This window comes from Camelus bactrianus, chromosome 4, assembly GCF_048773025.1.
Source record: "Camelus bactrianus isolate YW-2024 breed Bactrian camel chromosome 4, ASM4877302v1, whole genome shotgun sequence".
NCBI lineage: Eukaryota > Metazoa > Chordata > Mammalia > Artiodactyla > Camelidae > Camelus > Camelus bactrianus.
In genome coordinates, this window is record NC_133542.1 from 29,850,094 (window position 1) to 29,877,103 (window position 27,010).

The 27,010-nt window shown below is 33.4% G+C and overlaps 1 protein-coding gene across 4 annotated transcripts in view; it reads right to left on the minus strand.

The window, feature by feature from the left end:
- RIC1 (RIC1 homolog, RAB6A GEF complex partner 1) overlaps positions 1–27,010 on the minus strand; it is a 103,710-nt gene that overhangs the window by 43,935 nt on the left and 32,765 nt on the right. For 2 of the 4 annotated variants that reach the window (XM_010960636.3, XM_010960635.3), the window contains exons 3-6: positions 21,370–21,449; positions 5,566–5,673; positions 1,337–1,479; positions 854–990 (exon numbers count right to left, since the gene is read on the minus strand). In XM_010960636.3, coding sequence (XP_010958938.2) covers positions 854–990; positions 1,337–1,479; positions 5,566–5,673; positions 21,370–21,449 — 468 coding nt within the window. Of the gene's footprint in view, positions 1–853; positions 991–1,336; positions 1,480–5,565; positions 5,674–7,462; positions 7,564–21,369; positions 21,450–27,010 lie in introns of those variants that run through there. The other 2 variants (XM_010960639.3, XM_010960637.3) reach the window with 2 other exon arrangements.

The following is a 27,010-nucleotide window of genomic DNA, read 5'->3' on the forward strand; positions in this document are numbered from 1 at the left end:
AATTCATATATTAATTAACCAAATATTAAGTAACCATTAACTCTGAAAGGATCTCATACAAATAAAGGAATAAAGGGAACCCACAGGATGATAATGGACAGCCCCAAAATGCAACAGCGTTAAAGGTATGTATAGACAGCAACCAGTCCAGTTTAGAGCAGGTCAGAAGGCTCCAAGAGAAATTTCTTCAAGAAACAGAGAGAATACTTAAATGTGTTTAAAAGAACTGAGAAGTTATTTATACAGCAGTGGATAGTTTGGGCTTGAGTCAGTGGTAAATACATAAAAACTAAGCAAAGGTAAAGAACAAACAATGATAAATTCCCAGTGGGAGGAAAAATTTGCAGGAAAGGAAAAATAATAACATACTACATGGCTCAGAAAGTAGTAGTGTTTACATAGCAATGACAATATAAACAATGAATAGTAATCTAACCTAAACCATAATACTACACTGGAAAGATGGGAAGAACGAATGAATGTGGTAGGAATAGGGAAGAACAAAGTAAATGTTCACTTCCTACAACAGGAAGTCAATAAACACAGCCTAAAAACTAAAAATTACAGGAAACACTCAGAGCAGTGGAGACCAACGGCAAAACTAGTAGTTGCCTGACAATGGAAACTGGGCATGAAGAGAGCAGGCAGAAGGAAAGGAACTACCATCTTTCATTAAGATGTCAACAGAATTATCTGCCTATTTATACTACTTATATGTAAAGTTTTAATTAAAACATTTATTAACAACTACCTCTAAAATCTCAAATAAGGATAGTGGGGGAGAGATTTAATAAAGACTAAAATTAATAAATGCAAAATTTAAAAATAAACATTCAAAGTAAATAAGTCATACCTCTGCAGTAAATCTACTTGATACTGGTGTAATAAATCCAACTTTACCATCATTAAACACAACAGCAAAACCATCAAGTGTGGCACAGTATTCCATGTCTCTAATGTGCACATCTGCAAAGCCCAGGAATGAACCTGCTGATGAAAAAATAAGTACATGAAATATGAATATAAACACAGTAAAAAATTCTCTCACATTTCCGCTTGCAAATCTTGTAAAGATAATTAAAAGGGCAAAAATAATGACCTAACAACATTAAGCAATTAAACTACTACTTCCTACTCTTTCTCTCTCTCCCTCTCTCTCTCTCTCTCACACACACACACACATACACACTCACTCTCCCTCCCTCCCTCCCTCTCTCCCCTCCATGCACAATTATTTCCAAAGTAGAAAAACCAAAGTTCATCCATAGAAAATATATAACTAGATTATATCACATATTAAACACCTGGTTCTATCTTATGCAAAAAGTGCAACTACCTCTGGATGACTGCAGGTCTACTGAAAAGGGTACTGTACAAAGATTAATAGCTTTCCTTCCATTTGTCATTCCTTCCCAGTGAATAAGATGAAGAAGTCCATCAGAAGTAGCAACTAGGAGATCTTCCAGCACAGACTGCAAACTATAGGGAAGTAAACAATTTAGAATCAATAATCTTTTTAAGACAGCGTATTGGGAAAGCAAAGAATATGAGTATAATTGCTCTGGAGAAAATGCAGAGATCACGAAACCACTAACAAAATTGCCATTCATCTACAATTTAGCTATAAAGTATCTTTATCTATGTATAATTCAATCTAGAATCAGAAATTCTTAAAGAAATGAAAGACTGCAGTCTGATCTAGTCACAAACTTCATGAACTAGGTTTAAATATTAGACATAGTGAAACAGCAAATCAGACGATGGAAGGATAAGTGACAGCTGACAAGAAACTGACACAATACTGTAAACTGACTATACTTCAATTTTAAGAAAATATACTCATTAGATGAATATTTTTTTAAAAAAGGTAAGAGGCAGAGAAACCATAAAAAGAACTAATGACAGGATGACAATCTGGAGCCATGGAATATAGAGGTGACAATCCTTCAGCCTTGTCTAACAGAACTTTCATGAGGAATGAAAATGTTCTCTATCTGTACTACCCAACACACTAGCAACTAGTCACATGTGGTGACTGTCCACCTGAAATATGTCTAGTGTGACAGAAGAAATAAATTTTTAATTTTATTTACTGTCAACTATAATCTACATTAAATCATTTCACTTAACTAGTGGCTCCTGCAGTGGACGCCACAGTTCTAGGCTACAGTATTTCTAGGGCATCACTGAGTCGTCTCACATTGCTCATCCATCAACAAACAATTTTTAAGCCTGGGCTCTGAGAGATTCAAAGGTGAATAAAATATAGTTTCTCCTTTCAGAAGACCTCTCAGCTGACTAAGAAATGGAAAGTAATAATGTAGTATGACCTCAGCACCTACTGATACTTACAAAGAGATTTGATAATTATGTACCTAATAGCAAGAAATGTTTACTTTGCTTACTCCAATAATGCCAAGCTCCTAGAGCAGTGGGAGAAAGAAAAAAGGAGAGGAAGGGCAAGAGGAAAAAAGAATCCATACATGAGGCTACAAAGATATTCACAGAGAGAAAAAAGAGAGAACCAGTGGAAACTGCTATCAAGAAAGCCAAGGGAGTAAGAAGGATTTAAGAAAGTACTCAGGAGTATCCAAGGATGAAAAAAAATTTAAGTATAAGAAACAATAAAAAATGTTGTGTCTATAATATACACTCTATTATATATTATTAAATATCCTTTCACACTCTAGAAGTTAAAGAGTCTGTTTCAGAAATATTTTAATCCATAATGGTGAAAAAAAAAAAAAAACACTTTCAATGTTTTAATACTTAAACTTTGTTTGGAAAGCTGAGTTCAATGACTGACTCCCCAAAGATTTCAGATAATGAAGAAATAACTGTATTTTCTTTCCAACTATAAAAATATTGACAAAGAGTAGAATAACATGTCCTTACCCAGCTCCATGTCTTGAACTTCAGAGCACATTTGGTCAATTAAAATTCCCAGTTTATAGAAAGTTCACCTTTTAAAATATTACATACTCTTTCATTTCAAATTTATATTTTAGTGATAAAATACATGTGTAGTATGTAGTGGCTAGAATACAAAAACTTTGCTTTAGACCTGCTACTACATGTCAAGAGACAATATAGTGAAGTAGTCATTGGTTTACTAGTGATTTTCATTCAGCAGTAGTCAGTCTAGGTTTTTTCAAATTATATTCTCAATTTCCCCTGCTCATATCACCTTAGAAGACACACCGCATGTGACAGTTAGGAACAAGATCAAGGTTACCCTCCAGGAATTTAACTGCCTGCTAGGCAAAACTCAACACTCCTCTTAACAGAATTCAGAATCTCTACAACATTATAATGCGCAATGCTGTGATAAAAAATGACCAGGCGTTTGAATAAACAGGAAAATGTGACCCAGAGTCAAGAGAAAAATCCACCAATGTAAATAGATTCATTGACAATCTTGATGTTGGAATTAACAATGACTTTAAAATAACTGTGACAAACATGATAATCTATACAAAAAGACATTGTATCCTCCTCATTTAATTAAAAATAAACAAACATTAAAATAAAGGTTGATGTTAAATGTTAAAGTACTGAATACTTCCATAAAGGTTGGTAAATAGGCCTTGTTCCAAGCCACCCAAGTGCCTGCCCACCAGGGATTCCCATTCTCACAAAGATCTAAGAATTAAAGGATTCATTCTTGGCACCTGGGAGATGTCTGGACCCTATGCCAATAATTGACACCCTATGTCTTTAAATGCCATACTGGTTTTTAAGTATTTTGAAAACTACCCCTGGGTGTAAGTAAACATAAATATACCCTAAGTTGTATCCTTAGAGAGCATCTACAATAACTGACTTCTATGGACTTTATAACACCCATCTGGTATCCCAGAGGTGTTTGTTGTTATTGTTGTTGTTGAATTTAGGATCTTAAAAGTAGAACAGTGTTTCTGATTAACCATTCTTAATAGGAAATATATAATGACCAATTCTCAAATATGTAAAAACATTTAATACCTAACTAATATTAGGTATTAGTTACAAGGGGCTTTCCTAAGTGCTGGGATGGAGGAAGGTACAGAATAAACTGTAGTATTTATTACGCGGTATCAGAAATAAAGACTAAGAGTTTTAATTATAAATTATAGTAGTGCTTTTTACTTTCTAAACATTATCTATCCTCAATTAATAACAAAGGGTAGATGCATAATAGTAATCCTATTCTTCAATCAAAAATTAAAAGATGGCAGTACTCTTGCCATCTTACACCTATAACCAAAAGCATAATTGTCACATGCAGTGTGTCTTCTAAGGTGATATGAGCAGGGGAAATTGTCCCTAACTTTATTTGACTTATTTTCAATAGTGGAAGTTGGTTAATAGCCCAAGTTCCATATCTACTCCCTCAACTAAAATTATATAGTAATTCTCCAATCAAACTTCCAGGAGGTACGTGTTACAGGTGCTAATAATAACACTGCTCTGAAATGCAATTATTTTACTGAAGTTTTGAGAGAAACATTAGATATTTCCAATCACCTAAATTTGTAGATTAAAAACTAGCACCTGTCAAGTTAAACTAGTACAAGATGGCAAGAATTCTTTTTTTAAAGGTTCCTTTTCTATCCCATTTCTGAGAACTATACAGTTTTTGCCACCAAGTGGAGGCAGAAAGCCATGCTTGTACCCAGACATTCAAAATTCCTTACAAATGTTACATTCTTAAAAAGGATCTCCGTGCTCAAATAAAATCTGAAGTGAAGCGTAACCTGAAACTCAATCTTTTGTAACCATGATCACGTTTAAACAAATAGCAGCAACAAAAAAAGCACTTTTTTTTCTGAGAAGTAAAAGATTAAACAAGGCAAGAGCCAGCCACTTCCATACAATTCGATTTAATATGTTCCAGTATCAGTACTGTATTCCAACAAGAGAAATGATGAAAGAAGCCTATCATAAGAACTGTGAATCAGAAAGATTTAAAAAACATAGGTATTACATTCAATATATTTATGTACCTCATCTGTATTTAATAAGAGTACCCAGTAAAAAGTCTTTTTCCCAAACCCATCCCCCTAGCCACTCGGGTCTCATGTCTAGTTTCTTACACATTCTTCTAGAATAATACATATGTTACTATGACTAGCTCCCTTAAAAAAAAAAAAGTAAAATTATTATATAGAATATACCTTCCTTTTTTACTCAACAACATACTTAGGAAGTTTTTTCAGTAATGAGTAAGTACCCTCACTGTTTTTTTACAAAAACATGAGTATCTTTTTAAGTAACATAGACTATATACTCAACAAGTCTAGATCTTACCAAAAACATAAATTTGAAATAAAATTATTGAAATCAAATAAATTTCAAATAAAAATATATCCAAATTATGGGCTTTTATTATAATGATTTAAATATAATAATGTACCACTTGTAAAATTTTACACTTTTTATAAAGGCTAATCAAGAATTTCTAGGACTAAAAACTAGTAAACTCAATGAAAAGAAATAAAATCAACTTTTTTATTGGTCATGTAATTAACCAACTACACTGCACACTGTCATCATAAAATGCTTAATTTAACCAAAGTACTGTACCTCATGATGGGTGCTTGCAAATCCAGTATTTTTCTCATCTCTAAATTTAATGCTGGAGCACACTGTTCTTCCTTAAAATGGGGTATCCCCTTCATTTGTGGACTTCCTCTAAAAAAAATAGCAAATACAAAAGATTAAGGAGACAGACAATGAATTCTCCTTCACTTTGTGATTAGTATCCAATCAATAAAGTAATGTAATCAAATTTACAAACCAGCTGTTCATCCTTTAGGTTCTCAAATGAAAAACAGACTTAAATTCCATTACAGCAGATGTATCTATCAATTAGAAATAAATTTGACCAATGTAATTTGTGTTGGGGAGGTGGGAGTGCAGGGGAAGAGGGAGAAGAGCAAAGGATCTGGGGGGAAATAGTAACAATAAAAATGAATTCTCAATGGAAGCAACAGACATCTTATTTAAAATGACTGATAGCCCTTTCTGAGTTGGGCAACTATGGAACTTATATATCATTCTATTGCACAGTGCAAGTTCAAAGTGATTCAAATCCTCACCTCATCTTAACTTATTCCACACCCTATTCCTGAGTCCTATCCTTAAGGTATGTATGAGAATTAAGGTCAGTTTCAGGGATGGAATTAGGAGATGTTTTACATATTGGTAATAAATAGTAAAATGGCTAAATTTGTAAACTCCTTGGCATTAAAAGGTTGCATTAGAGTGGCTGGGTCAATTTCAAAGTAACTAAGCTGTCACATATAGCCCCTCAAAAAGACTACAAAACTGCTTTGCAATCTTTATACCCATATGGCATTGGACCATTGTTTCTCAATGCCTGTGCTGCAATTTAATAGCTCTGTCTCTTCTCTATTAGCTCTCACTTACTCTAGGCAATATTTAGCTTGCCTACATCATCCTTCCTTTTCCAGTTACCTACAATCCTAGAAATCAATTTGTCTACACTATTAAAATTATATGCAAAGAGTCTAACAAGTTCGACAGCTTTCAAGGTTCCTAGCTTTGTGAAAATTATTTAGATGCCCAGAAAATTATTTGGAAGTCTTCTTTTCAGTTTTAGATTATTTACCATATAGAAGGTTGGTGCTGTTTTATTACTAATCTGCTCTGCTACAGCCATGACCTGGAATACTGGATTCCTTCTACATGTCTGAATGGCTAAATTGGCTAATGTTTAACCACACATGTTCGTGTTCAATTAGTACACTTGCCTGATGTGACAGCCCTTAAAAGGACACCATGAATCAGTTTACAGAATTATTAGAATATCTGAACTGCTAATCACACAAAGCATTGTGATGAATTTCCTGAGATGTTCTCCACTATATCTAATGTAAAATTATTTTTCAAAGTAATACACACATAAATTAGTCAAATAATGCTAGAAAGCTCATGATAAAGGAAAATAACTACAAAAGTAGTGTTTAGTGAGAAGGCAACCAGTTTGAATTCTTTTAGCTATTATCTTCTATTTACCTGCATATTTTGTAGACCATGTGTTTACACTGCTTTGACATCATTAATTTTAGATATCTATTAAATTTATACCCTCATTTCTTCCCTTTCCCCCTTTCCTCCCAATTTAATTATACCAAAATATTTTCATTATGATAAATATATAAATATTTTTCACTCCTAGGTCAAGTAGTGTTCAATAATTATATTTATTTCCTTATATAACTTGTTAATTTTCCCAAAGTTAACTTTACCACATATTTTCATTTGCTTGGTTTTCTTTAAATGTATACCTAAGTCTTCTCATACTCCTTAATAGCTCAAACAACTATTAATATAATCTGTGTGGTCAAACTTGTTACATAACTTACTATTTCCATCCTGCCCCCCACCCAGACATCCCTCTTTATGCCCACTGCCCTACTATCTAAGTCTAATGCACAGCTATCAACCTGATATTTACTTTGTCATCATCCTTTTATGATTTCTTTGCTTCTTTCCTATGCTGAATTCTTTATTTTATAGATCCCATCTCTTCCTCGGTTCACATATTCTTGGGGCTTCCTGGAAAGGTACATGAGAAGTAAACTTAGAACTCTCAAGTCAAAAATGTCTGTATTTCATTTTGACACTTGAATACCTGTCCCTTCAAAAAAAAAAAAAAAAGACTATGATATAGTTATCTGAAAAGACGTTTCTTCTGCCATTGTTCTATATCCTGGGAGGGTCCCTCGATGCATTCACTGAATTTTTAATTTCTGCTACTACAGTTTTCATTCCAGGAACATTTTCACCCAACTCCCCTTTTTATTACAGCACCTATTTTTTTATAATTAGTTAATACCTGACTCAGATTGTTAATTATCATTTCCCCAAAGTGTTTTTGCTCCCTGCATTGTCTATTTCCTTTGAATTTCCTTTTTTATGGTGTGTGTCTCTTTTACATTGGAAACATGGCTGCTAATCCTTGACTACCAACATTTGTTCATGTTTAACAGGTTAATAAGAAAAAAATGAATTACAAACTCTGTGTTCAGGTTGGGTTGGCAACTGGTGGACCTCAGGGTAGTGGTCAGTTGGCATTTTTGTTGAGGTCTTACAATATAAGGGCCTGGTGGGTCATTCATCTGGAGTGGCTTAATTTCCCCAGTAAAGATCCCTCAATCCTGCCTGGGATATCTAAGTATGGAAGCCAGAAGTCTGCAGCCAAGCAGGGGAAGAAAGCTTGTCTGTGTCCTATTGCTCAACAACAACTTTCATTTAATCCCCATCTTTAGTTTAGCATCTCATCCTTGCCCTACTGTGTGTCTGGCATCCCTTTGGTTTAATCAGACAATACATTTCCTATCTCCTCTGAGGTGAGAACATAGAAATCTTATTCTTTATTTAGATTTTTCAAACAATTGCCCTGTTTATGGCGCCTAGCTCACTCCTATATTTCTGTGGTAATAGTGCATCTAATTCCTGAGCCATCTAGGGTTTTGCAGATTAAACAAGCTGATTTTCATCAATAACACGTAGATAACCTTAGGCTCTCAGGCTTGCTATTCTTCCTAAGTCATTTATTCTTTCTCATCCAATTTTTAGGTCATGAGTTAGAGATACCTCTATCTTTTATTAAAGATGAAAACAGTATTTCAACTTTCTGATCTGTAGGTGATTTTCAAGACAAAGGTGGAAACCTCTTAAAACTGGAAACTATTTTCCTTTATATAAATACTCTCATTTATTAGAGCTAAATATTACGATAAGAATTTTATAGCAAATTTAAGTAAATGCTGACTTCTCAATGACTTCCATTAAACAATTATAGATAAATTTCAAAGCAGTTTCCATCCCTCCCTCCAAACACACTAAAATGCAGTAAACTATTAAAAAATTAATTTAACAAAAAAATCTAACTTTCTGATAAAAAAAATTCCTACTTATAGGCCAACAATAATTTGAGAGTATTGCATCAGATTTTTGGAAGGGAGTCATGGAAGATGAGGCTGGAAGGATAAATTAAAGCCATATTATAAAGAGAACTAGATGCCTGGGGGGAAAAAAAGAAATAAATTGAGCATTTACTAAGTATGCTTGTACAAAATGTTCTGCACACACTATCTCAACTAACTGATTATAATCCTTTGAGACATGCATTATTATTCAAAAAAAGAAACTAAAGCTTCAGTTTATTATTAAGAATTTTGTTTATGGTCACAGAGCTAGTAAGTGAAGGAGCTGACATGTGAGCCCGTGGCTTCAATTCCAGGTGCTGAGAAACTGAAAACTAATAGTGTTCAAGAGACTAACAATAACCTTTGTGTACACAAAGAAATATTACAACGAATACTAAAGAACGGACTGGGAATGAAGTAGGGGCAGGAGTAGTCTGCAGATAAGTAGGAGACTATTAATGAGGGTGCACAAGAGCCTCTACTGGCAGTAGAATGTCTTTTCAGACAACTTTATCATATCCTTTCTGAAGGGAGATAATAAAAGCATATTGAGAAGTATAGTTTCTGTTTAGCAATAGAGGCTTCTCAGAGCCAGACAGATACAATCACATTACATGCATACCTGGTTGTCATTCATGCTAGTGACAAATACTATATTCTTTACTCTTGGGAACATAAAAGAACTGTGCTTTCTTGACCAGTTAAAATTAAGTATGGCCATGTAACTTTGGCTTATAAAACACAAAGGGAAGTGATTGTGTGTCATTTCTGGGCAGAAGCTTTAAGAGCCAGCACTTGGTTCACAGTGCTGTTTTTATCCTCTACCACAGGGACTTAGCCTATGCTGACTTATATAATACAGTTGTCCTTTGGTATCTGGAGGGGACTGGTTCCAGGACCCACCACAGATATCAAAATCCACTGATGCTCAAGTCCCATAGCCAGCCCTCCGAATCCAGTTCTGTATCCACATATTCAACCAACCATGGGTCATGTAGTACTATTTGTGTCACCGAAAAAAATCTGTGTATAATTGGACCAGCACAGTTCAAACCTGTGTTATTCAAGGGTGAATTGTATACTATATCAAATAACTGACAGTTGTTAGACTGTGGCCCAGTAAAACCCAATAAATTAATAGTTTGTGATTACTGTTCATGAGTGATTTTACTAACTACATAGTTTAAGGAGCAGAAAGAGAAAAGAATGAAGAAAAATGAACACACCTTAAGAGACTGTGATGTACCATCATGCACAGCAACATACACATATTGGGAATCCCAAAGGCAAGAGAAGGGCAGGAAGAATATCTGAAGAAATAATGTCCCAAATCTAATAAAGACATGAATCTAACCATCCAAGAAAGCTTAGCCAATTCCAAAAGGATAAATTAAAAAAGACCCATACCAAGATACATCATATTTAAACTACTGAAAGACAAAGAGAGAATATTGAAAACTGCAAGAAGTGATTCATAATATACAAGGGACCCTCAATAACATTAGCAGCCAATTTCTCATCAGAAACCGTGGAGGCTGTGGCAGTGGAATGACATTGCAAATGCTTAAAGAAAAAAAGTGAACTAAGAATTCGATATCCAGAAAAACTATCCTGAAAATAAAGGAGCAGTTAAGGTATTTTCAGACGAACAAAAGTTCAGGGGTTTTGTCACAAGTAGATCTGAACAACAAGAAACACTAACGGGAATCGTTAGGCTGAAATGAAAGAACACTAGACAATAATCCAAAGCCATACAAAAAAATAAAGACCAGTAAAGGTTAACTACACAGATAAATAAAGAGCCAGAAGTAGTATATTTACCATTTAAACTATATGATTTAAAAGACTAATGCATAGAAAGATAATTATAAATCTACATTACGGACACACAATGTGTAATGTGTGACAATAAGAACATGAAAGGGGAGGATGGAGATATATAATTTTGGTATTTAAACTAAGTTGTTATTAATTCAATCTAGGTTGTTGTAAGTGTAAAATGCTAAGTAATCTCCAAGGTAACCACTAAGTAATCACTAAAATATACACAAAAAGGAAATGAAAAGGGAATCAAAATTAAACACAAAAGGAGGCAGTAACAGAGGAACTGGGGAACAAAGAAAGATGACACAGATCAAACAAAGAGCAAAATGGCAGAAGTCCCTCCTTATCAGTGGTTACTTTAAATGTAAATAGATTAAACGCTCCAATTAAAAGACACACTGTCAGAACAGATTTGAAAAACATATGATTCCATTTCTAAGCTTTCTAGAAGAGACTCAGTTTACCTCAAAAGAAACAAGTAACTTGAAAATGAAAGGATGGATAAAGATATTCCATGCAAATAGTAACTCAGACAGAGCTGGATAGATATAGTAATATCTGACCAAATACTTTAAATTAAAAATTGTTACAAGAGATAAAGGACATTATATAGTGATAAAAAGGATCAATCCAGCAAGAAGTTATAACAATTATAAAAAGGTACACATCTAACAATAGAGCCCCAAAATATATGAGGCAAATACTGAGGCAACTGAAGGGAGAAGCAGTTCTAAAAGTAATGGTTGGGTATTTCAATATCCCAGTTCCAATAATGGATAGAAAAACTAGACAGAAGATCAGTAAGGAAAGAGAGAATCTGAACATTATAAACAATCAGACCTAAGACATATATTAAATACTCTACCCAGTAACAGCAGAATATACTCTTTCGCAAATGTACATGAAACATTCTCCAGGATACATATGTTAGGCCACAAAAATACCTCAATAAATTAAAAAGTTTGAAATCATATAAAGTATCTTCTCTGACCACAATGGAATGAAACAATACATCGGTAACAGGGAAAACTAAAAAATTCACAAATACATGAAAATTAAACACCACCTCTTAGATAACCAATAGGTCAAAGAAAAAAACAAAAAGGAAATTAGAAAATACTTTGAGACTAAGATGAAAACATAACATCATAGGAAGCAGTGAATGCAGTGCTCAGAAGAAAATTTATAGTTACATTAAAAAAAAAATTTCAAATCCAAAACTTAATGTTACACTTTAAAAGGAACTAGAAAAAGAGCAAACTTAATCAAAACTAGCAGAAGGAAGGTGTAATATATAATATAATAGTTGGAGTGGATATGAACAAAAAACAGAGAATAAAGAAACTACAGAGAAAATCAAGTAAAGCAAAGGTAGTTCCTTTAAAACACCAATAAAATTGAAAAACCTAAGGGGAAAAAAAGAGAGAAGACTCAACTTAATTAAAATCAGAAATGAAAGAGGGGACATTACTACTGACCTTAGGGAAATAAACAGATTATAAGAGAATTTAAATATTTAGTGAATCCACATTTAGTGAACCTGAATTCCTTTCTTTTATGGATACATATAAATACTTAAATATCCAGAGGAAGCAGATTATGCTTGATAATTCAAAAGGCAATCCGAACAACAGTTACAACTGCAACTTACTATTCACCTACTAACTCATTTTTCTCTTTTTATAGATATACAAAAGCATAGAAAGTAGCTAAACAAGCAGCTTTTCCAAAGTCATGGTCAATAAAAAACAGAACCCAGAATGGAACACTGAGGTGTCTCTAATTTCAAATGCCATTTTCTTCTTCACATCTCTAAACTGCTATATATTTATTAGAGGTAGTAATATCAATTCCAATATCATAAGAAAGAAGGAAAAATAAAATTAAGCCAGTTTAAGATTTTTGTTTTACTTACGTATTTTCATGAATTATAAAAGTTTTCCTACCCTTCTGTTCTAATGAATGCAAGGCATTCATGTCAATGAGAGGCTCCTGAAGGGCAATGAAAAATGGAATTCTTCTCTGGGGTAGGTCAGCTACTAGTTAAGCTTCCCCTTCCCACAGCCTTCAGGATGAAGTATTTTCCCATTAAGTTGATAAAAATAAAAGCAAGTTACAGTACTCAAAGACATATCATAAAAATTACAGAGAAGTCTTTAAAGAAAAAACTGTCTTTAATTTATATCAAGTACGTTTTGGAGGGCTAAACAAAGTGATAAACTATCTGTGAAATTAAATTCAACAGGCCTTTATTTCAACAAAGTCTATTGTGCAGGAAATCTCAAATATTTTAAGTGCCAGCTAAAAAAATAATAATAATGTGGCAGATAACCTGACGGATTTGGTGGGGCAGGAGGGCTGGCAGTGAGGGAGAGGGCACAAGGACACAGGACAGGAACTTCAAAAGTATGGCTAATTATAGTGTTTTCCTAGCCATATAACTTATCTAAGGCCTATCTTTCCTTCCAAGTACAGATCAAATCTCCGTATCCTATTAAACTTCCTCTGACAACTCAGCACTCTCCCTTGAAATGCTATTACCACTTTCAGGGATGTCACTCACTTGGCATTTGCCACTGTATCCTGCCGTTAACACTAAGTATTCCTCTCTTCATTAGGATCTTATACCTTTTAGCACCAGGATAGCTATTATTTTACAAATGACTGTAGGCATACAATAAATGTTTGAAAATGATAATGAAGAAAATTGCATTCCAGATTTTTACATCTTTTTCCTTCCAGTGTATTGAGGTATAATTAACATAGAACACTGTATGCGTTTAAGGTGCACAACATAATGACTTTATATATATATATATATATATACACATTGTAAAATGATTACCAAAGTAAGATTAGTTAACATCAACACCTCATAGTTACAATTTTTTTTCCCTTGTGATGAGAACTTTTAAGAACCACTCTCTTACAACTCAAATTTTCAAATTTTAAAAAAGATTCTGGGATGTGTTAGGTTTGATCCAGGAAGTTCTGGCAGTCCAAGGTGAATTCTGGGACCAAAAGGCTTTGATTCTTCATAGTTCTGGAAAGGCTCAGATGGTTTCTTTCCTAAAACACCATGCCTCATATTTCACCATTTTCAGTGAACCTAACTATTTATTAGAATTCAATATTGAAAATATTTTGGATCAAATAATAGTATCTTGGAAGTGCTAAACCACCCTAGTGAAAAGAGACTGAAAATTATTCAAGCTGACTGATGGGCACATAGATGGTTGGTCACTATTATTATACTAACAGAGTAACTGGTACCAAGTGAGCCTTCCAGAAACAACAACAAAAAAAACAAGACAAAATATATGAAACAACCATATTCAGACACTGCACAATAGGCAGCACAGGACTGTAATCCTGAGTGAAGGGAGACAAACAAGGTTTTCTGGTAGAAGTCACTTTCCAGACTACCATGTAGGGTGGGAGAACACAAGCATAGTATGGCAGTCTCATTAAGCTGACAAGAAAAAAATTAAAGTTCAGGGAAGCAGAAGCAGCTATTTGTAGAACAGAGTACCAGAGAGGTGGGAGATACAGAGACTCAGTAAGCTACAGAGGTTCTCCTTAGGTCTTGCGGAATGCCAAGCTATGCATATATATGGTGAAACCCCACAACGTCAACCAAAGAATAACTACCAGAATTTAAAGCTGTACAGCTCATATAGGGCTGGGAGACAGTCCTGTTCTGACCAGAGTAAAGAGACCTCATTAAAGACCCAGGACATTAATAGAGTGCTCAGAAGGGCTAAGCCAGCCTAGAGTAAAGGCTGAACACACCCTAAAAACACATAAACAAGCTTTAAAAGGATCAAGATCTCCAACATAACTGCCACCCAAAACAAACCTCAATATTGTTTAAAGAAAAAGAATAAAAATAAGATGCTCAACAATGTAATACAATGTCCATCATCCAATCTAAAATCACTAGACATGTGATATGACTCAGCAATTCAACTCCTAGGTATTTACTTACCCAAGAGATATAAAGCTAACTAGAGAGTAAAATGAGACTGGAATCTGAAAAAGCAGACAAGGTCCACAATTTACCTTTTTACTCTTTATATACTTTCGTTTTTACACAATTTTTAAAAGTTATATTCCATTTACATTTATTAAAAAATATTGGATATATTCCCCATGTTGTACAATACATCCTTGTCCTTGCAGCCTATCTTACACCCAATAGTTTGTATCTCCCACTCCTCCACTCCTTAGTTGCCCCTCCCCCATCTCTACTGGTAACCACTAGTTTGTTCTCCACATCTGTGAGTCTGCTTTTCTGTTACACTATTTTTTTTAATACTTTTTAGATTCCATATATAAGTGATATCATACAGTATTTGTCTCTGACTTATTTTACTTACCATGATGACTTCCAAGTCCACCTATGTTGCTACAAATGGCAAACTTTCATTCTTCTTTATGGCTGAGTAGTATTTCATTGTGTGTGTGCCCACATCTTCTTTATTCATTCATCTGTTGATACACTTAGGGTACTTCCATACTTTGGCAATTGTAAATAATGTTGCTATGAACACTGGGGTGCATGTATCTTTCCTAATTAGTGTTTCTGAATTTTTTTCCAGATATATATCCAGGAATGGAATTGCTGGGTCATATGGTAACTCTATTTTTAGTTTCCTGAGAAACTTCGATACTGTTTTCTACAGTAGCTGCACCAATTTACAATTCCACCAAGAGTAAATGAGGGTCCCCTTTCACCACATTCTCACCAACATTTGTTATTTGTGTTATTTTTGATGAGAGCCATTCTGACAGGTGTGAGGTGATACCTCACTGTGGTTTTGATTTGCATTTTCCTAATGATTGGTGCTGTTAAGAATCTTTACATATGCCTGTTGGACACCGGCATGTCTTCTTTGGAAAAACATCTATTCAGTCCTTGTGCCCATCTTTTATTCAGGTTGTTGTGTTTTTGATGTTGAGTTGTATGAGCTGCTTTTATATATGCTGAATATTAATTCCTTGTCAATCTCATTGTTTGCCAATATTTTCTCCCATTCAGTAAGTTGTCTTCATTTTGTCAATGGTTTCTTCTGCTGTGCATAAACTTTTAAGTTTAATTAGTTCCCATTTGCTTATGTTTGCTTTTATTTCCTTCACTCTTAGAGACAGATCCAAAAAAATATTGCTGTGATTTATGCCAAAGAGTACTCTGCCTATGTTTTCCTCTAGGCAGTATCTAGAGTATCTGGTATTACATTTAGGTCTTTAATCCATTCTGAGTTTATTTTTGAATATGGTGTTAGAGAATGTTCAAATTTGATGTAGCTGTCCAGTTTTCCCAGCATCACTTATTGAAGAGACTGTCTTTTCTCCACTGTATGTTCTTGCTTCTTTTGTCACAGATTAATTAACCATAACTTCATGGGTTTATTTCTGGGCTTTCCATACTGTTCCATTGATCTATGTGTTTGTTTTGTGCCAGTACCATACTGTTTGGATTACTGTAGCTTTGTAGTATAGTCTGAAGACAGGGTGCATGATTCCTCCAGCTCTGTTCTTCTTTCTCAAGATTGTTTTGGCTATATGGGGTCTTTTGTATTTTCATACAAATTTTAAAATTATTTGTTCTAGTTCTGTGAAAACTGCCATTGGAAATTTGATAGGGATGGCACTGACTCTGGAGGTTGCCTTGGGTAGTATGGTCATTTTAACAATCTTGATTCTTTCAATCCAAAAACACAGTGTATCTTTCCATCTGTTTGTATTGTCGTTAGTTTCTTTCATCAATGTCTTATAGTATAAAAGAAGAAAATATCTATGTCTTTAATATCTGATAATTAAATAGACTGAATTTTAGTATAACTTTTCTTTAAAAAGAACTTTGGCCTTAAGGCCTCTTAAGTATTTTTAATGATGTTTATGAAATTATTTTCATTATGAAATTAAATATGATTTGAAGTTTCAAGATCTACTAAACTCATATTTAAACATAAACAAACACATTCTAAAGCTTAACACAAATTATTTCTGATTTATACCTGGCAGAATTTCCTTCATTAATTTCACTGTAAGTTCCAAGACATGAAAGAAAAGGCCATCAAAATGACTTTCAATGGATGAGTCTGTCCACCAGCCTGCGTAACTAATCTGAAGGAACATTTTAAGATAGAATGGAATTTATAAAGATACAAAAAATGAAAGAAATGAAAAATTCATTAATCAAGAATAGTCATTTAGTAAGACTGCCACCACTGGTGAAGCCTGACTTCCATCATCAATACGATGGATGCTGGAAACAATACCATGTGGAAACTAAGAAAGGTTATGGGGGCACCTGATCTGTTCTAAGATGGAGCATAATGGAAAACAATATGCAGTCTGAGGTTAAGAGGCTGTCATATTACATACGGAAGTTGAGATACTCTTGAAAAATTCATGTGATGAACGCATAAGCTTTAGAGAAGCAAGAGACAATAGGGTTTGAATAACTGAGAAGAGGATGACTAACTAGAGGCCTCAATTATGCTGCCTCTATACTTCCAAGACTATTATAAACCACTCCAGGTCATTTATCCTTTTTCTGATTCCCTAACTCCCCAAATAAATCCCAAAATAGTAGATGTTCACAGATGGGCATGAAGACGGTTGAGGCAGTATAGTACTGGTGGTTAAATACACAGATTTTTGAAGTTACAACACTTACATCTGGATCCTGGCTCTGCCACTTATTAGTGTGTGACTGTGGGTGAGTTACTTGGCCTACCTGTGCTACAGTTTGTATAGTAATTGTAACATAACTACCTCAACAGGGTTGCTACAGGGATTAAGTGAGTTTTAAAGTTCTCAGAATCGTGTTTTAAACTGCGTTAAGTGTTTACAATGGTACAGATGATGATGATACATGTCAAAGCTAAGTATTTTTTAAAAACCTTTGTCAAACCCTTATATGAATCATCATTTCCAAGTTTTAATAACTTGAACTCATATAATCCTCCAAACAACCTAATAAGAAAATACTTTTATTCCCATTTTACAATTCTACAGAATAAGAAACTTACTAAAGAACTCAACTAGAAAATAGTCTAGCACAAAAATACATAATAGGCTGACTCTAATCTACTCTGCAAAGCTGTTTCCATAAGAGATTTTGTCTGATTTTATGCAGCAGTTATTAGATGTTAAACTCTGAAAGAACTACATTATCAAGTCAAAAATAAAATATATACAAAACATACATAATTTATGTAATACATAAAATCACTCTCTATATATAATCACTTAAAATGTTAGAAATGAAGGTGAAGAAAAAATACATTAATAATAATATCAGCTGTCCATTATTAAATTTCCCATGAGCTAGGCACTAATCTAAACAATTAATATGCATGATCTCATTTAATCCTATTAAATAATTACTATTGTTATTTCATTCTACAAATAAGGACACTGAGGTTTTAGAAGTATTAACTGGACAGAAGTCATACAGCTGAAAAGCAGCAGAACTGATATTCAATTCCCGGTCTGTCTGACAAGAAAGCCTATATCCCCTTTAACCACTATACATGCTGCTCTAAGGCAATACACATTTTATTGAGCTCATGTACTGAAACCCAAAATCTTCACTACAGTAGAAGAACATTCGAGTTAATAACAAAACAAAAAAATAATGCTCTTTATTTGTTCTCTAGCTTAACATACACAGTCAAACACAGCAAAGCTCATGAACTGTCAGGACTACTAACTTAGTTAAGTGATGTCCCCAGAGTCTTAGAAGGCAAGAAACTTTTTAAAACCTCTGGAAAACAAAAAGTGAGTTTCAAAATACTATTCCAAAGCCCTGTAAATATATGTAAATCATGTTAGGGAGCTGAAGTAAAGAAAATAGTATTCTTCACTGTTTTAAGAGATGTTACCTCCCTCCGCTATCCACCTATAATAGTATAAAAAAATAATTTAAGTGCAGGTGGTTCTGTTTATTGCTGTCTATTTACAGGAGCATGTCTAAATCAAGAATTAAAATGGATTATATTTCATCTTATGAGATTGCTTTTACCTATATACCTTGTGAAATCTTTGTGTTTCTCAGCAACTTATGACACCTTCATATAAAAAAACAGTAAGCCGTGGCCCTATTTATTGCAAAACTTTCCTCCAGTTTGTTACTTGGTCCTTTTACTGTTGTTTTTTCTCCTGTTAATTTTCAGAAATTTAAACTTTTGTATAATGAAATCTATTTTCCCTTCAATTTCTTGTATACCTAATAAACTTTGTCTATTTCCTACTATCTAGAAATGTGATAATTCACTTATATTTTCATCCAGCTTTAAATGGCTTGATATTTCTTTAAAAAGATACTATGCTTTAAAATTACATATTCCTTTATTTCAAAAGTTCTTTCAATAAAATGTTCTTAGTTCAAAAGTAAGGCAAAAAAAAGAAAACAAAAAACAAAAAACCCCACAAAACGTACAGAACATAAAGACCAAAAGTCCATGTTCCCTCAAATTCTAACCAAGAGGTAACCCAGTGTTTAGAATACATGTTTTTTTCCATGCATATACTAAAATATAGAGGAAAAAGTTCCTGTAACTTACTGACATTCATCTCTTCCTTCCCCTCATTATCCCATGTTTTTGGATTGGAAGAATTAATATTGTTAAAATGGCCAGACTACCCAAAGCAATCTACAGATTTATGCCATCCCTATCAAATTACCCAGGACATTTTTCACAGGACTAGAACAAATAATCCTAAAATATACATGGAATCACAGAAGACCCAGAATTGCAAAAGCATTACTGAAGAAAAAGAAAGAGGCTGGAAGAATAACCCCCCAGATTTCAGACAATACTACAAAGCTACAGTAATCAAAACAGCATGATATTGGTACAAAAACAGACATACGAATCATGGAAACAGAACAGACAGCCCAGAAATATATCCACAAACTTTTGGTCAATTTATCTTTGACAAAGGAGGCAAGAACATACAATGAAGTAAAGACAGTCTCTTCAGCAAATGGTGCTGGGAAAAGGACAGTTGCATGTAAATCAATGAATTTAGAACACTCCCTCACACCATACACAAAAATAAACTCAAACTGGCTTAAAGACTTAAACATAAGACAAGACACTATAAACCTGTTAGAAGAAAACATAGGCAAAACATTATCCGACATAAATCTCAGCAATGTTCTCCTAGGGCAGTCTACCCAAGCAATAGAAATAGAAAAAATAAATAGACGGGACCTAATTAAACTTATAAGCTTTTGCACAGCAAGGGAAATCATATGCAAAACAAAAAGACAATCTACGGAATGAGAGAAAATATCTGCAAAAGATGGGACCAACAATGACCCAATCTCCAGAATATATGAACAGCTCATACGACTTAATAATAATAAAAAAAAAAAAAAACAACCCCATCAAAAACTGGGCAGAAGACCTAAACAAGCAATTCTCCAAGGAAGACATACAAATGGCCAATAGGCACATGAACAAATGCTCAATATCACTAATTATCAGACAAATGCAAATCAAAACTACAATGAGGTATCACCTCACACCTGTCAAAATGGCCATCATTCAAAAGTCCACAAATGATAAATGCTGGAGAGGCTGTGGAGAAAAGGGAATCCTCCTACACTGCTGGTGGGAATGTAGTTCGGTGCAGCCATTATGGAAAACAGTATGGAGAGTCCTCAAAAGACTAAAAATAGACTTACCATATGATCCAACAATCCCACTTCTGGGTGCATATCTAGAGGAAACCTTAATTCAAAAAGATACATGCATCCCAGTCTTCATAGCAGCACTATTTACAATAGCTAAGACACGGAAACAACCTAAATGTCCATTGACAGATGACTGGATAAAGAAGTTGTGGTATATTTATACAATGTAATACTACTCAGCCATAAAAATAATAAAATAATGCCATTTGCAGTAATATGGATGGACCTGGAGATTGTCATTCTAAGCGAAATAAGCCAGAAAGAGAAAGAAAAATACTGTATGATATCACTTATATGTGGAATCTTAAAAATTTAGGAAGACAAATGAACTTATTTGCAAGACAGAAACAGAGTCCTGGACATAGAGAACAAACTTGTGGTTACTGGAGGGGAAGAGGGTGGGAGGGGATAAATTGGGACTTAGAGATTTACAGATACTAACTGATATACATAGAATAGATAAACAAGTTCATGCTGTAGAGCACAGGGAACCATATTCAATATCTTATAGTAATTTATGATGAAAAAGATTTTGAAAACGAATATATGTATGTTCATGTATGACTGAAACACTGTGCTGTACACTAGAAACTGACAGAACATTGTAAACTGACTATACATATATACATATATATATATATATACACATACACACAAAAATAGTAATTCTAAGTGTTCAAGAAAGGATATAGTGTATCTACCTAAGATTCCCAGACTTACTTAATTATAGAACTCTTTATTCAAGTAATAACAGTTTGAAGACCTGGTAATTTTTGAAATACTGTTTTGGAAATGCTGGCTTAGCACTTCAGACAACCCCAAACTGTAACATTTTTGTGAAAACAAAGTATGCAAATCAAACATTAAAAACATGAAAGAAAACAAACTTACTTGGGATACACTGGTTCATAAAGGTACTTGTCCCCTCTTGACAATGTAATGTGAAAAAACAAGATGTAGCCATTTGCCGTCTGAAAGATAAATTTTATTTACCATGAATTAAAGGGTAAAGCTATGACTGTAACCTTAAATTTTAATTTCATATATTCTTACTTTGAAAGCACTTCACTCTCAAGAACTCTCTTTTGAAGAGTTATAGTTGAATTATGTGAATAAAAATCACTTTGTTTTAATATAATCCATCTTGTTTAATAAACTCATGAGGAAGAGTTTTTATAGATTTGAAATACTTCACAGATATGTATTGAAATCAATAGTTCATAATATATTATAAACATTAATATTCTAAAATAATTTTATTATTTAATAATAGATTATTATTTTGAAAACTATACAGAACATTTTGAACTCTGGAATAATATGCCAAATAATTTTTCCAAGTTTTTGAAGCAAAAATGTCACCAAATAGTAATAGTATGATGGAAATCTTGACTCTACACCGTTTATATAGTGTAACTTCAGAATAACACATTTATACATTTCAAAGTTAATGAGCCTGATTTACTACAAAATATACACTGAGACAGTAGAAAAAACCAAAAATAAACTAGCTGATGTTAAAATTTTGGAAACTGAAGGTCTGCTCTAAGTTAACAAAATGTTGTAAAAATATAAATTGTATTAAAACAAACAGTGCCATTGTACATATGGCACATATCTGTGATCTTTGAAGCTCAAACAACCACTTTACATTTATATAAATACAGAAAATACTACATTTAGCTTTTTGTAAACAAACATGTTCATGCATAACAGTGAAATGGCAATGTTTTACCAATGCTACTTTATATTCATACTGAATTGTTATCATTTTAGAGGCAGGAGGGCTTTTACCCAAAGTAAAACTAAAAAAACCTGAAAGAATTACTCCAAGTTTCAAATTTCTTTCCAGTAATGGCTTTCTGTTTTTCATATAAAGGAATGCCAGAGGAAACACTCAATTTCTTCAGCAAAGCCAGGTTTTACATATTTTAGCTACAAACGTTAATATTTCATAATGTATTCCAAAATTCTAGTGCAACATATTGGGATACAAAAGAAAAGAGGCTAAAACTCTTCAGATAAAATCATCTTTTTCTTTATGCGCAATTTTATATTCTAATCTGAAGATGGAATCAAAAACAAAATGGATCCAAATCAAACCACATCAAAAGTTACAGTTTCATGACTCCTATATAGATTATAGTTTAAAACTTGCAAACTTTACTGTTATATGGGCTAGAAAAGTAAAATAATTTGGTGTAGTACTTAGAATAATAACATACAATGTCTAGAATAGTAGTCACTAAGGTGAAAAGTTTAACATTTCAGAATATCAAATGCTAATCATATATCCTGAATTTTGCTTATAGACTATAATTCCAGTGAAAATATAGCATCACTTTGCACCAGTATTTAGAAATTTTATATATACAATATATTAGATGAAATTACAAATAGTGGCTCAATTTACTATCATGGTATTCTGTGTCAATCATCTTTACCTCTGTATCAATCATCTTTACCAAGTATCTATGGCTTTGTATGTACATTAAATGCTATATATTTCCAGAGCTCAATGATACCCATCACTGATAATTTCATAAACAGTCCTGCCCTTGAATAACTTTAAAAAGTTTTGGTAGTAAAATGATCATCCTTAAAAAGTAGCACTGTTATGTAACTATATCAAATCTGTTATTATGCAATGCTGGCCTTTTGTTTCTTACCCCCCAGATACTGCAAATAAGTGTATAACTATTGCTTTATCTTTAGGCAACAATCCCAATAACTTCTCCTGGCATACATATATACACACCTCAAAACTAATTTTTCTAAGTTAATGAAAAGACAAAGGACCTCCAAAAGATAAAGAACCTCCAAGTTCTCTTTCCTGTTATTATCCCATATTTTAAATATATTTTTTTTCACTCTCCAAGGCATACTACTGGATTATGCGGCTTTAATTACTAAGGCCCAACAATGTGTAGGCAACTTATATGACAAGTCTTTTTATGTCTCTCTCTTTTGTATATCTATGGGTTAGGGCTATAAGGTCATAAGGATAGGGGTTATTAAGAGGATAAAAGAAGGAAACTACTACTTAGAGGATGGCAGAGAAAAGACTTGTCTCTGTTAATGCCACTTAGATGAAAAAGAACTAGAAACAATAACGTAAAAGGATATTAATAATGCAACAAATATTCAGAGAGCTGTGAATATTAACGTTTAACACCATTTTTTCAATTGCAAATCTAGTAACAGAGATTTGAAAACCATGTAAACTACCTCAGCTAATTGCGTATTTTAGAAAGAAGAGGTTAAGACCTAGATGTGGTGGTGGCAGTTGATGTTGTTGTCATTCTTATTAATTGCTTGTTTGTATTTTGCTTTGGGCACTTGAGAAGTTTTCACTTGCTACCCCAAAATAATTTTTAAAAATTATTTTATGATTGATGTGTGACATACACACTAAGAACAGTAATTCTCTATAAACAGGAGGAAATTTAAATCTAACTGTATTAAATCTAACTGACCTCAATGACACATAACAAAGTTTTCTATAATAACTTAAGAAAGATTTGAAGATCCAGAGAGATATCTTCTATCCCAATACACTGCCATATTAGGTTTCAAATAAGGCTGAAATAACAGACTATCACTTTCTAATTCTTTACCCTAGTTTGTAAGTGGTGTTTTACATTTTAGCTTTACTTCTTTATTATGCATGTTCAAGTACATAAAATCAATCACTCCTAATCATACCAGTGAAATAATGATCTAACATTTTTTTGTAATCTTTCAGACTTTGTACATTCACATACATGAATACATTTAAATGCGAGATGACAGAAATAGTTTCAAATAACACATTCTTTCGAAGATAGGTAGGTGATGAGTATCTCTTGACATGAGTAGTCTTCAAAAATTATTATTCCTAGTATTATCACATTGTTTACCAGAACACCAAAAAAAAAAAAAAAACAAAACCAAAAAAACAAAAAACAAAGATAAACTTCTGCTTCCCACCAAGGTAGATTAAGTTGAAGTCAATTTATGCTCCCATCTGAAACAAAAAACCAAAAACCAAACAATATATGAAGCAATGGTTTTCTAAACACTGACCAAACAATGTAGACCAGTGATCCCTGAGATATGGGAAATAACTGAGGTAGGTTCTATGATTGAAATGAGGTAAGATATTACTCTTTTGAGAAATTAGAGGCTGGCAGACTCCCTGAGTTGAGCAGATGAAGCATAGAGTCCAGAAAGAACAAGGCAGTTACAATTTACATGACAGTGCCAGTGACAAGAGAGCTGCACAGAGAAAGAATTGAAGAGCACCAGTAAGCACACGCATGTGAATACACTACCAAGGCAGAAAAGACACCAAAAGGGTTAGTAAAGCTAACAGTGCATGGTGCTCAAACAGCCCTGAAAACAGTGCCTGTCCCACCAGCAAGACTCATAACACAAAGGGCATTGATTAGAATGCTCAGGAAGGCAGTCCTCAGGCATGGCTGTGATAATTCTAGAAAGGCAATATCTCAGAAGTGGGAATAATTAGCTCTAGATTGAGCACTATCCCAAACCTGCAATACAAACCATAAAACACCACCTGAACAAATCAAAACTGCTTCCAAGAATAAAGCTCAAGACTTACAGGGCCTGAAAAATATCCAGCACACAACAAAGTAAAATCATTATGTCTGGCACCCAAACATTACCACACATGCAGATAGGCAGAAGAACAAACACAGGCAATCTGCAGAAGAGGAACTGCAAAGGGCCGATAAACATATGATAAGACGCTGAACCTCACCAGCAATAGAAATTAAACAAATGGAGATTAAAATGACAAGATTTTTCATCAATTTAATGCAGGCATAAATGTAGGGACACAGGGATATTAAGAACACTTAGGAATGACTTTAGGAACTGATACAATTAATGTTTATTATAGCAATGTTTGTAGTTGCCAAACATCCATTAAGAATAGCAAAGAAAGTAAGAAACTTCCATACTATGGAATATTGCACAAATATTAAAATTAGTAAGTTACAAGTATATATATTAATCTCTAAGGATAGTCATAATATACTAAATGGAAAAAAATCAAATTGCCAAGTAATGTGTAAATTAAGATCCTAATTTTGTGTGCAAATAATGAAAATTTCTGTATTTATCAACTTAAAAATCCACTCATCTGTATCAGAATCTTATGCAAACATTCAAAATCAAGTTACAAAAAGTGTTGAAGTGAGATAATTTTCATATGTCAAAAAAGCTATGTAATAGCCACCTGTAAAGAAAAAATGTCATGTTTTAAATAATCAACTATGTATTAAACTCACATATTTATCAAATGTGCTCCCCATGAACAAGTGACATTAGCAGTCATTTATATTAATATCACTTTGGATTTAAAAACAAATAGACTTCAGTAGCCTTTCAAAATTTACATGCTATTATTTATAAGCACATCTGCAAATATCCATGAAAAAGATATAAGCACAAATAAAAACTGATTATCTGTGAGTGGTCAAATTACTGATTTTTTTCTTGTTACTCTCTGCATTTCTCAGGTTTTCTTCATCAGACATAAATCAACCTTGTAACTTAAAAATTAAAACTTCTGAAAAATCCAATTTTCAAAACTACAAAACTCTAGAAGATAACGTAACAGAAAATGTACATGACTTGGGTTTGATGATGACTTTCAGATATAACACTGAAAGCACAATCAATGAAATACTAAACTGGTAAGCTGGACTTTATTAAAATTAAAAACTTCTGCTCTACAAAAAAATATGTCAAAAGAATGAAAAGGCAAGCCACAGACTGGGAGAAAACATTTGCAAAAGACATATCTAATAAGGACTTTCATCCAAAATAAACTAAGAATTCTTAAAACTCAAAAATAAGAAGACAAACAACCCAACTAAAAAATGGCCAAAGACCTCAACAGACACCTCTCACCAAAGATATGACAGATATCAAATAAACCTATGAAAAGATGTTTCATTATTCTGTCATCAGGAAAATGCAAATTAAAACGAGATAGCACTATACACCTTTTAGAATGGCCAAAATTCAAAACAATGACACTATTAAAGATGTGAAGCAACAGGAACTCTTACTCATTGCTGATGGGAATACAAAATGGTGCAGCCACTTTGGAAGACAGTTTGGTGGTTTCTTACAAAACTAATCACAGTCTTACCACATAACCCAACAATCATACTTCTTAATATCTACTCAAAAGAACTGAAAACTTATGTCCACATGAAATCTGCACATGGATGTTTATACCAGCTTTATTCATAACTTAAAATTTGGAAACAACCAAGATGTTCTTTAGTTGGTGAATGTGAATATCAACTAGAGTACATCGAAACAATGAATTATTACTCAGTGCTAAAAAGAAATGAGCTATCAAGCCATGAATAGATAAGGAGGAACTTTAAATGTATATTACTAAGTGAAAGAAGCCAATCTGAAAAGACTACATACTGTATGATTCCAACTATGTGATGTTCCAGAAAAAGCAAAACTATGAGGACAATAAAAAAGATGAGTGATTGCCAGGGGT